This window comes from Pelecanus crispus, chromosome 7 (genome assembly GCF_030463565.1).
Source record: "Pelecanus crispus isolate bPelCri1 chromosome 7, bPelCri1.pri, whole genome shotgun sequence".
Taxonomy (NCBI): domain Eukaryota; kingdom Metazoa; phylum Chordata; class Aves; order Pelecaniformes; family Pelecanidae; genus Pelecanus; species Pelecanus crispus.
The window spans coordinates 31,802,307-31,814,914 of record NC_134649.1 but is presented as its reverse complement, the minus strand read 5'-3'; the positions used below and the strand labels follow the sequence as shown (position 1 = coordinate 31,814,914).

General features: G+C 41.0%; 1 protein-coding gene across 6 annotated transcripts in view; it reads right to left on the bottom strand.

Moving 5' to 3' along the window:
* Window positions 1-12,608, bottom strand: part of DCAF1 (DDB1 and CUL4 associated factor 1) — a 54,847-nt gene that overhangs the window by 17,667 nt on the left and 24,572 nt on the right. For 5 of the 6 annotated variants that reach the window (XR_012831212.1, XM_075714517.1, XM_075714515.1 and 2 more), the window contains exons 13-22: window positions 11,329-11,453; window positions 8,379-9,639; window positions 7,247-7,445; window positions 6,489-6,571; window positions 5,466-5,550; window positions 3,777-4,010; window positions 3,132-3,225; window positions 2,549-2,653; window positions 1,610-1,683; window positions 309-413 (exon numbers count right to left, since the gene is read on the bottom strand). Coding sequence is in view for 5 of the 6 variants with exons in the window: in XM_075714517.1 (XP_075570632.1) it covers window positions 309-413; window positions 1,610-1,683; window positions 2,549-2,653; window positions 3,132-3,225; window positions 3,777-4,010; window positions 5,466-5,550; window positions 6,489-6,571; window positions 7,247-7,445; window positions 8,379-9,639; window positions 11,329-11,453 (2,365 nt within the window). In the remaining variant the exon portion in view is untranslated. Of the gene's footprint in view, window positions 1-308; window positions 414-1,609; window positions 1,684-2,548; window positions 2,654-3,131; window positions 3,226-3,776; window positions 4,011-5,465; window positions 5,551-6,488; window positions 6,572-7,246; window positions 7,446-8,378; window positions 9,640-11,328; window positions 11,454-12,608 lie in introns of those variants that run through there. The other variant, XM_075714520.1, reaches the window with a different exon arrangement.

Here is a 12,608-nt window from a genome sequence, read left to right as displayed (position 1 = left end):
CAAAATATTTTTTAAAAAACAAGCAGAACAAACAGCAAAGTGTCTGATCAAGATTGAAACACTTAGGGAAACTAATAAACAAACTATATTATCATGTCAGTTTACTGCATGTGCACAAAGTTACTGTTCGCACAGGTTCTGCATAGATAGTCTTAGTTTACACTGACAGTAAAGTGATCTATTTCGCATTAGGTGAGACCAAACAAGGCATTTGTACTTTATGGGTAATAAATGAACACCTGTGGCCTCTCACATGTAGATGACTAACAGCTACTCTTGAACAACCAGGTTAATGCTATACTTCTCACCTGATCTTCTTCTTCATCCTCTTCATCTTCTGCTAAACGCTGCCTGCCCACTTCATACAGTCTGCAAACTGTATCCATGTTCATGGCATCCATGCTCCCTTGATTCTGAAGACAAGAGGCCCACACAGCAGTTAGCCCCAGGAATTAAGCTCAGCATTCATATTCATCTACTACATCTACTACACTACACCTGATCTCAATTACAGAAACATTACCAAAATCCTTCCGTCCCATTTACTAGCAGCAGTACAATCAGCACTAAAAATAAGAGTCTTTTTGGTTTTAAGGACCAGACCAAGAGTGATGTAAATATATACTTTCTGCTTCTTTCATCCACAAGTTACACTCTTACTAGTAGACTTAACAAAACCTTTACTGGATCCTTAACATGCTTTGCTTTAGTTCTCACCTAACCGCACATAATTTCCTTTCAAATTTGCCTCCCTATTATGTCATTGAGCCATATGCCTTGAGAGAATGCTAAAAGCTGTCATAAGCAAGAGTTCCAGAAAACAGCAGTCTGATACTCCAGCAACCACTGCTGCCACATGCCAGGAATTAACATTTCTAATGACTCCTATAACAGAAAATTTTTGTATCTTGGCCTCACAACCTTAGCAACTCCAACTTCAGTGGTTAAACATGAAGCTTGCCCTACTACAAATTCTTGACTCGCTTTTTTTGGTCTGTCAGGATCAGTGGTTTACAGAGTACTAAGTAGACAGGATTTTAAATTAGTCACTACACTTACATAGTCAGGTTCAAGACCCGTTAGTTTAATTTGACTTCCCCCTTAACAGACCAAAAGTTTCACTTAGTAATTTTTGCTTCAAATCCTTAGCTTCTGGGATTTTGCTAGGAAAGCAAGTGAAAAAGGAACAATAAGAATCATTCACAGAAAAGCTCCATGGGAAGCTCCAGGAAGATTGCATTTCCCAGTTATTCGATACAGTGCAAATTTTAATAGGGAATTATTGCTATAAATAGGAAAAAAACACGTTTCTCCCTATGCTTATGAGAAGGAAAACCTCTGCACATTTTAAAGTGGGAAGCGTTTGAAGAAGAGAGGCAAATATGTTTGGAAGTTTAAGGAATCAGAGGCAGAAAAACAAGACTGCTGTGGGTGGACAACAAAAAACTAACAGCATCTTTACTATCATCAAAACACCACCACCGCTTAGGACATGAGTTTAACAGTAGGAACTCTAGAATCATCAGTTCTGAAGGTTTTAAAAAAAACCAAAAAGCATTGCACTCAAACCACAGCTATAGAGACCAGAATTTATTCTTAGCTCTTTTACCTCAATGACAGCCAGATAGCAGTCCTTGCTGTCTGTGCACAAGTCAAAGATATTCCGCTTTACGTCTATGGTGGCTGGAAAACATCACAAAACAAACTCAGTGGTTAACTGCATATTACTTAATGCTCGCTGAAAGGAAAGACCTAACAATATATGTCTAAAAGCAGATAAAAATGTTGGGACAAGAAACAACAGCTGAAATAAAAGTGAAATGAACATTTGTAACTGATTCAACCTGTAATAAAGAATAGAAATACTGGAGACTGTCATAAAAAATAGCCAGATAAATTCTTAACCTGCTCTGCACAGTGCCTTCTCCCTTGATAATACATTTATTGGCTTCTTGAAGCACAGTAAACAACAGATAATCTTCCAGGATAGGTGGCAACCAAGGGACTGAGTTGTGAGCCATGTCTCCTTTCAATAGCAAAAGCCACATTTGCTTATGTCTGTAGCAGCAATTAGCTTAGCTCCAGGAGCTTTGCAAGCTGGAGGCCAAACTGACAGCATTTTGAACAACCAGCCTGGGGAAATGCTGTTGGGAAAAGGAAAAAAAAATGGGGAGGGGAAAGAGGGAGGGGAAAAAAATTCAAAAAAAGGAAAAAAAAGGGAAAAAAAAAAAAGCAGCCCTTCCTGAAATGAGACCAATGACATCTTGGCCAAATGACCCAGATCTCAGATTATGCCCTACTTAGAAAGAAGAAAGGAAAATAAAGCCAGAACTGCTGAACAGTAGCAAATAAAGCAATCACACACTGAACAGGATATGATACTTGAACCTATTTCAGTGTTAAACCCAACTCTCATGCTTCAATCAGAACAGGTCATAGAACAATTTTTTTGTCATACATGCAAAGGGGAGGAGGAAGTGGATGTTACTAAGCAGAACTTTCAGTAAACCTTCAAACCTCCAGACCAAGCTATTTGTTCCTCTCTTACCTATAGGTTTATAATCAGTTGCATTAAATGTCCTGAAAGAAGAGCCAAAGGGACTTCTCATTCTCTCCTCCAGAAGGTCATCTTCATCATCTGCCTGCAACATAGCTGATACAGGGAGTGATTATTCCACAAATCCACCTTCCATTTGTCACTATCATTAATCAACTTAAGATCAAATCAGACTCTGACATGAATTTTCTTTTTATTTAATTGCTTGGCAAGACCCATTTAATATCTACTCTTCCAGAGCTGCCATTATTAATATTGCAGATCACTGAAACTTAATACAGAGGACAAAATTATTTTCTCAAGCATCATCAGATCTGCCATTATACACATTTTCTTTTTCAATAGGTTGATTTTTAATCTCTCAAATGAGTTGCAATATTGCTGATGTTAAAGAAAACTGTCTTTGTCAGCAACACACGTAGCACAAACTTCCTGAAAAAAATCTAGTTCACACATGCCAGTAAGGCCTGGAGTTAGATAGACTCTCTGAAGCGTCCAGTTTTACTGAACAAGCATCTACTTATCTCAAACCAGAGGTGACCAAGAAGAGTAATATAAGACTGAAAAGTCCTACCTCCATACATAACTGTGCCAGTATAGTTGAAGACCACACGACACTGATCCAGTGCAGGTACTGTGTGTAACAAATGGAAAGTTCGGAGGTCCCACTGAAAAAATACAGGCTAAGGCACAACAAACAACTGTAAGTTTCTATTTTCTTTTCAGCAGAGTGGCAAACAACCGATTAATTGCATTCAAGAAACCTCACTGCCACCCTCTTGCAAATGTGACCGAACCGGAGTCGGCAGAGTCAGATTCCAGCACCACAATCCCTTCCACGTCTTCAAAATGAAAAAGCTCTTATTCAAAATGTCATTCCCAGTCATGAGAGGTTACTGCAGTAGCTTCAAGGTTGATTTTGGTAAGGGACGGGAAGAGAGCAGAGGTACCACAGAGTATATTAGAAAAGAAAATCTCTCTTGCTCTCTCTGCGTGTTAAGTGTTTCCTCTAGGCCATATCAGAGGCAGAATCTAGATTTAAATTAGCTAGCTGTCTGACAGTCCCTATTTAGTTGATTCACACACAAAAAACTGTTGTTACCATACATAACCTGTAACACAGCAGACCATTAATACAACTTCTGCAAACAGCTACTTGTTTATCAGTACAAATTCTTTAGGTCCCTGCACATCAGTTACCACAGTAGCCAAAGGATACAATTTCTGTGTTGACTATGACCTCTAGCCCATTGGGATGGAAAACACCACTGATGGTCATGTTGAATTTGTCAAACTTGTGGATGGCTTGTGCCGATCTGACATCCCAGAGGACACCATCATTTAGGACAAGGTCATCGGTGGGGTTAAAGGTGGCAGAGTTCTTCTTGTAGTTGTTGGCAAGATCTGGGTTAAACAGAGTCAATAGCTTGTTGCCAGTCTGAATATCATAGATCTTTTAGATTAAAAAGAAAAAGAAAGATTAGTCACAATTTGTAATGTACCTGTGCCTAAGATCACCCCATGTTCCCCCTTCTAGATTGTTTCCAGAATCACCCATTTCCCATTTTGCTTTTTCATTTCAAGTGAGAGCGTTGCAAAGACAACCCTTCCTGCCAGTCCTTTAATAGTTTTTCACAGCTGGAACCAAGTCTCAAAACATGTTTTGGCCAGTACTTGGCTTACTGCAGGTTCCCTGATATATTTCAGTACAATCAGGATTAGTTCCAAAGAAGCTAACCCCACTATGAAAAGTGGACTGGGAAGCTACAGTCACAAGGTACCACTTGGCCAGAAACTGTTTCACAAATGAAAGTGCTTTCAGAGCAGATGGTATTTACAAACATAAAAACTCCAAAGCACACAGTGAGGGCAAAAAAAACCCAGAAACTATAGAAAATTAGTTAAAATTCCTGCCATTTAGACAGAAGGGCAACTTCCTCAGCTTTGCTCCAACAAACTGTTGGAAGATAAAAAGATAAAAAGGGCTTTAGCTAGTACGAAGGGTTTATGACCATCTTCTCAGATAAATTTGATATGTAATATCCCTCAAAGCCTAGCTTTCGTTCAAACTTACACAGAAGAAAAAATTCTCTAGAACTGGAAAACAAATCTGTTTACCAGATAAACACAATATACAAATTGATCTGACTTCCAGATAAATCCAAGTTAAAAACTGGGCAGGAATGGACAATTTGCTTAAACAAATCAAGACCAATAAATAAAATCACAAGTAATTTGAATAAGTTATGTTTCATGACAATTTTTATGCAAACACTCTTTCAAAAGAGACAGTGCATATAATGAATGCAAATTAACACTGAAAAGAAGCAGCACTCTGAAGCTTGTGTCTGTCAAATTTGCAGGTATTCATACAAAACACTACAACAGCATTCTCTGAAAATATATTGGTAAAATTAAACTACCCAAAAGCAAGCTGCAAATCTGGAGGGGCACAAGGAGGACACTTTTAAGAAGGACACTTAATAGGCTATTTCCCACAGCTGTTGACTGAGCCACTGTTTACAGTGGAACTTCTATTATTATTAGCATTATTATTATTATTACTATTACTGGAAAATAAGGCAAAGGAGGTAACTTTGGCAGCAGGGGGGGAAGTCCTGCATGACCTCTCTGAAATGAACAAAATAAAGCAGATTCTACAATTGCTCAGAATACTAACCACAGAGGCAAAACTCTGAACACTGCTTGTGCTACAGTTGGTTTGGAATGGTTGAGTTTATACCCTTAGACACAGGGAGAAGTTATTTGACACTTTCAAAGCTTTCCTCTAAAGCCTCTCAGTTCATCAGTTACACAGCATTATAGCACCCAGATCTGTTAATAAATGTCCTATGAAGAATAATATTCTTGTCACAGCTTCACAACCATGACTTTTACTAGTACTTACATGGGCGATGTCTCCTTTTGTGCCAATGACCCTATCCTGAGAGTGCTTGCTGAACTCCACATAGTGGTCATCAGGGAAGGAATGCCTGTAGATACAATCAGTGAAAAAGTCAAGGAACTGCCAATTCAAACCGCCTGTGTGAACCAAACACTACTGCAACACCTCCAGCGAAGGTTTCAGCAATGCAGAAAACTAAAAATGTAGAAAAGACTTTCCTTTGCCATTGACCACGGCATATTACAATGCTAAAATGCTCCACTGGCATTTGCAGGAAAATATGTTACAGACACAGCCTTTACAGCAGACCAGTGAAAAACCAAGCAACAAATTCACAGACTTGTCATCAAATTAGTACCGCAACAGGGTCTGCCATAAACATAACACTATTTAGAGGAGTGAGCAATGAATGGCATCATGAATGTTCAAATGCACATGCAGGCCTGAGGCACGTTAAACTTTTCATCTGAAGAATGCCCTCAACTGACCTAAAACAGGTCATGCCAAAACTGCTGCTTACAACTAAGGTAGACAACAGTCAAACCTTTTAAATACAAAGAGCCTTCCACCCATTTTTTATGGGAAGGAACAATTGTAAATAGTGAAATCAATTTTAAATAGCTCTATCCAGGTCTGAAATAGCTTGTATCCAGGTCTGAAAATTTCACCATGCAAATCACCATGCTAGTAAAACTCTAACTGGCTAGAGAAAGATTGTCAAGATAATTTACAAACATGAGAATAAAAATACAAATGTCTGTCTGTGCCTTCAAGGACAACAGTGCTTTTACTGATCTATCTTGCATTAAATAGGACTTTAGATAGTTAGAATTTAGCAAAGCTGTCTGTACCAGTAAAATAGGGAAGATACTAAACATAAGGGAGCACATTTGTTTTTTTCACAACAGGCATTGTGAGAGCTGTGCTGTACTGTTCTTTCATAGAGTTTGTTCTTAGGGTTTCTGCCTATATTGAATGGTTCTTCTAACTGCAACATACCCCACAGCTGGATCAGAGTATACCTACTTCATATCAAAGACAGACTTCATTCCCCACAATGCAGACAGAGGTTGGCTCCACGTAGCAGATGTCAGCAATAAAGATCCATCCTGTATTTCCAGATGGGAGTGGAGGGGGAGGAAGGGAAAAGAACACCACTTTAACTTACACTTACAAGATGAATTTAGGAACTATAGCAGATTTTGTGCTTACTAAACTACTCCTATGGGGATAAAGTCTAGGTATCTAACCCTACGTATAATATAAAGAGCCCTCAGCAGACGAAGAAAACGTTACTGATAACAATGGGAACGATGTATGATGTTAATAGCAGATAAAATCAGGATAATCCATGCCTAAACTTTGATGCCCTGTGAGTAGAGTTCATTCTGCTTATAAATCAGTTACCTTTTATTTCTTCCTAGAATCATCCCCCAAAAGATTTCTTTCTCCTACAAAGGGAGGTTATATAAACTCCAATATCTTAGCTCACATTTATCTTAAATACATAGTCAATTTAAGTATTTTTCCACTTCCAGACATATATATTCATTACTTATGAAGGCACACAGCCACCATCATCTTCTCTATTATCTTGGGAAGAAAAAAATAATTGTAGAACTCACAGAGAGGGAGTATGTAACTATTACAAGTACTATAATGACAGGCATGGCAGGCCAGCCAGTAGGTGCACTTTAGATGTACATATCCAGACAGGCCCAAAACATACCAGGGCTTAGGCTGTGAGAACTTCTAGAACTCAGAACAGGTCTTTGGTTACTTACCCTGGATGGCTCAAGGTGCGTGATGGCGGAGTTATGGCAGTTGTAACTGGCCTCTTCCTGTCCACTGAATACGTTATAGAGTTTCAACTGCCCCGTGCAAGTACCCAGCATTAAGAATCGTTCTCTGGCAGAAAACGCGCAACAGGTAAAGCCACTCTCATCCTCATTTGCTTCCCTGAACACAGAAATTGGACGGAACCTAGAGAAGGTAGAGAGACAAGGGTCACCCAAAAGAGAGAAGAAAGGCAAAACTGAAATGCTGCATGATGATATTAAATCCAGTCCTTAAGAGTCATGTAGGTACAAGTTATAGCTTTCTTCTAGGACAAGCTATGTGTCAGTTGTAAGACTAGTGCTCAAGTGAGTGTATTACAACAATGTTAGCAAAACAAACCCTGAAATGTTGCAAAGTACTTCTGTTAAAGCACATCATTAAGTTGAAGTACTTGGAGTCTGTCTTCAAAGTTGGATTGATGGAAAACCTGTAATGCCATCACCTGGATAAGTACTGACAGCTAGTAAAAAATTTTCTAACAGTTCTGAAACACTCAACGCAAGAAGGCACAGCACATCAGCCAAATAACTTCCTGTCATCATAATTTCCCAAGGTGATAGTGGTTTCACTGTGAAGATCCTTTCATTTACGTGTCATCTTTATTTTTATAAACTTTACATCATCTTCCTACTTAACCTCAGCAAAGAAAGGCCACATAAAAAGGCTAGCAACTTGTGCTGCGGATTCAGCTGCAAGAGCAAAATATGGATTCTGCTGTCCTGCATCTGTCAGCCAACCATCCTGAAGGCTATGCTACAGTCTCGTGTAAAACTGATGTTACATACGTACCTTCCAAAGAACAAAGAGCTATGAGCTTCATTAGTCAATGTTGCTAATGAATTAACAAGATACTGAAAATAAAGTGTGCTTTATACACTAAGGGTCAGTACTAAGGACAAGAGAAACAGAACAACTTCTAAAAATGCCTTTCAATGTTCTCCCACTTGTCACTGTTGACTTAAAACACTTTTCTCTCCAAGGATACTCTGCTGTGGAACTGCACAGCCTGAACCCAGGTAAGGCTTTTTGGCACAGGGTACATCCTGAGAGGGATCAAGAAACATTTTTCTTCCTTACCTGCTAAATATAAGGTGTCTATCAAAGCAGCCACCATCCACCCCTCCATACTTCGGAAAGGCTGCCCTGCGGGTCAGCCGTGAGGTAAAGTTAGTTGGCGCTTGGCGCCTCTGTTTTGGCTCAGGACACTGGTGGGGAGTAAAGAGAGAGAAAGGGGGACAGGTGGCAACAGGGTTCTTGCAGCGGGCATGCTGCTCCCTAAGGTACTCTGTGATTATACTGTCCAGTGTGGGTGGGGAAGGAAGGTGTCTGTCCAGCTGCTTTTTGATAGCTGGGCTCTGGCTGTAGGCGCCATGGTCCGATTTTTGTCGCAACACTCTGATTTTTCTGCCGTTGCAGGGAGATGGCCTCTCCCTGACAAAGCTAATCCTGCCAATCAGAGGAGAGTTGCTAGCATAAGAAGGGCCTGGAAGGGCAAGTGGACCTTGGGCTGCAGATGGCCTTGCCTGAGCATGGACAGAGGTGGCAGTGGAACCTACAGAAGTGTGGCTACTCAAACGGGCTGAGATGCCATTAGCTATGCGAGGAGTGCGAGGCAGGGTCACAGGAGAGGCAGCAGCCGCAACAGGGGTGAAGGCAGATGAATGAGATGCTGCAGTCATGGGTAGGTCAGCCTCTTTAGTAAGGACAGATGCAGTTTCTCCTAGGCCCTTAGAGATGAGATGGTTCCGAATCAGGAGCAGCAGCTCCTTCTCTGGAAACGTGATCCTTGACTGGGCCACCACATCCGCTTTCTGCAACCGAGCCAGAGAGACATCTGTGCCAATCAGCAATGGCTTCCCCGAGACACGCTCTATCAGCTCAGCAGCGTATTTGCAGAACTTCACATGCTCACTGCGCTTGTCCTGAAGCACTGGCTCTTTCATCAGCTGCTGAATTTGACAGCTGCTGAAGAGGGGGAGCTTGCTGATAATCTGCCGGACAGTACTGCTGCGTGAGAGCCCCACCAAGGCTTTGCAGGCTAATGCTCGGATCTGATCTGCATCTGTGATCGGCATCTTTATAGACAGCAATGACAGCAGCACTTTGATGCCATTGTTAGACTGTACCACATTCCACATCTTAGCTAATGTGTGCTCACTGCTCTTGGGGGCCTGAGGAAGCTTTCGCCGAGGAGTTCCAGAGATGAATTTGCCAATACTGGAGATCCGATTATCTGGGCCACATACACAATTGATGATGATCTGAAGGGCTGATTTCTGAATTTCGGCATCATGGATGAAAAATTCACCCTCAGCAACTCCAAGGATGATACTAATACCTAGTGAGGGAAAGAAACAGTTTCTTTAGCGCTCTAAAATGTATCTTACATGGTTCATCGGGCTAGTAAGGGAGTCTTCAACAAATCTGAGGAAAATCAACAATTCTCTTCATTCTGGGAATTTCCGAGTTCTGCTAACTAGTGTAAGAGGTATTCTTCTACCTCCCTGGAAAAATGTTTTCCTACACTGATGTTCCTCCACTTCATCATCAGTAAGCAAGGAGTCAAACAATCTTTCAGAGAAGGTGATCAGGCATGGCCCAGGAACACAAAATCTGAGATACCTGGCTGTCCTGGTTTCGGCTGGGATAGAGTTAATTCTCTTCCTAGTAGCTGACATAGTTCTGTGTTTTGGATTTAGTAGGAGAAGAACATGGATAACACACTGATGTTTTTAGTTGTTGCTGAGTACTGCTTATGCTAGTCAAGGACTTTTCAGCTTCCCATGCTCTGCCAGGTCCACAAGGAAACTGGGAGGGGGCACAGCCAGAATAGTTGATCCAAACTGGCCAAAGGGCTATTCCACACCATATGACGTCATGCTCAGTATATAAACTGGGGGGAGTTGGCCGGGGAGCAGCGATCGCTGCTCGGGAACTGTCTGGGTATCGGTCAGCAGGTGGTGAGCAATTGCATTGTGCATCACTTGCTTTGTATATTATTATTACTATTATTATTATATTGTTATTATTATTATTATTTTACTTTATTTTATTTCAATTATTAAACTGTTCTTATCTCAACCCAGGAGTGTTTCTCAGTCTTGCTCCTCCGATTCTCTCCCCCATCCCATCGGGGTAGGGGGAGTGAGCGAGCAGCTGCGTGGTGCTTAGTTGCTGGCTGGGGCTAAACCACAACACTGGCACAGGGAAAGATGCACAGGCATACCTCTGATTCTTACTTCAGAAAGCAACTGTCTTGTATAAATACTAACAAAGTGGAAAAAGAGAGGAAGGAAGGGACCATGTTATGAAGGGAAAAAAATAAATCATATCACAGCTTCCAAAAGGAGTCGGGCAAAAATGAAACTTTGGGTTTGTTCTTTTTTCCCCTTCAGATAGAGTTCCTGTTAGTTTCATGTCCTCTTCAGAAGATCAAAACCCTCATTTAAGAAAGAATTGGTGTTTTGTCTAGAGAAAGGTTTTGTACAAAAGAAATTGTCTTTTGCCTATATCTAGTACTCTGCCCACCTTTTATTCTTCTTTTCTTAAAAAACAGTCATGCCCCATTTAATGCATAAGCCTTAGGTCTGATTCAGGCACATCTTGTTCATTTGCATACTGAATCTGCGGTACCCAGTTAGAGCATAACTCAAATAAATAGCAATAATTGTTCCTCTCCCATATCCTCAAATACATCCCCAGGAGACCCGAATTTCTGAGAAGTTGAGGGAACCTAACAGTCCCATTACAAAAGTAGATTTGCCTCCATCTGTGTTTAATGAGCTCTTGAAAACAAGTGTGAGTCAAAGACCATGCCTTCAAATTTGTACTCCAGCCACAGCACTAATCATGACACAATTTTAACCACAGTCTACACTCCCATTTATTTGCATCCCTGACAATAACTCTGAATACATGAATTATTTTAACCCTTGTCTCACTGTAGGTGAGAAACAGCCAAGTGGAAAACCATGCAGCAGAAGACAATTGGTAAGGGCTTAAGTCATCAGGACCATATTCAGCTTACCCACAGTGGAAACAGTAGATCCAGCTTCATCTAACACATCCACAGGTTCTGCCAGCTGCAACTGGATTTTAGGAACCACAGTCAGGATGGCTAGTACATCCAAAGCATATCGTACTGTGTCATTCCTGGAAGACAACAGAAGAACTTCTTAGAGGTGTACATACAGAGTTGTTTTAATAACATAAAATAGCATTCAATCTACTCTACTCCAACAAATAGGAGTAAATCAGTCACATCTGATGTATTTGATGGTGCCTTTTGATTTTAGAGTGTTCCACTCTTAAAGGGCTGGTCTCCACAGAAGGCAGTGTTCACATGCACACCATTGCCTGCAGTCTGTCAACATTTATCCCACCCTGCCCACAGGCTCCTAAAAGCACTGTAATTTTGTATTTATAAAAATAAGAATGTTAAGACTTATCCACAAAATCATTCTAAATTAAGCTTCTCAATCTAATCTAATTCTACATCTTAGCTGGGAAACACTGCTGTCTAAAATACTCTGTCACTCATCAACTAGAAAGGAAGCTTTTCTGAAGTGAACTGTTTAGCAGTAAAACAGACAATTGTGATAGGGAAAAAGGCATCAACTCAGGCACCAGTTTAAGAGACACACAGGTGTGTGGAAGATGAAAACGGCTGTTAAGCAAGAGGTGGAAGAGCAGAACAATGCAAGAAACAGGGGGAAGGTTTGTAAGCCTGCATGGAAAAGTAGGAGTTAACCCAGCTAGCAATTAGGAAACAGCTGCAGAGAGTAAGAAACAGGGAAGGGTTTGTAAGCCTGTACAGAAAGGTAGGAGTTAACCCAGCTAGCAATTAGGAAACAGCTGCAGAGAATAAGAAACAGGAGAACAGAAACTACCTAGGAGAGTGCAATCTGAGAGAGAGGGGGGGAGGCAGGGGATTGCAGAAGCAAAACAGATTTCAAAGTTCTTTCAAGTTAAGTTAGGCAAGGAGCTTCTGCAGGCAGCAGAAATAAGGAGGGAGTCCTGGTGACAAGAATGCAGCTGATGACAACTACTTACAGCAGAGAGTGACTCACCATGAACATATCTCTAGAGAGGACTACAGCTTCACTCTGGGGAGCAGATGGTGATTAGGATAAACAGAGGCTGGAACTTTGCACCCATCCTCCTTTTGAACTGGGGACAGGATCCTAATGGTATCCTATCAGACCCTGGTGGCAGTTCCCTTTCTTTTTTAACAGTAAGGGTGCTGCAGATTTTTTTGGGGTGGGGAGGTGGAGGGAAGAGGTGCCATAGAAAGGTAACAGAATATCG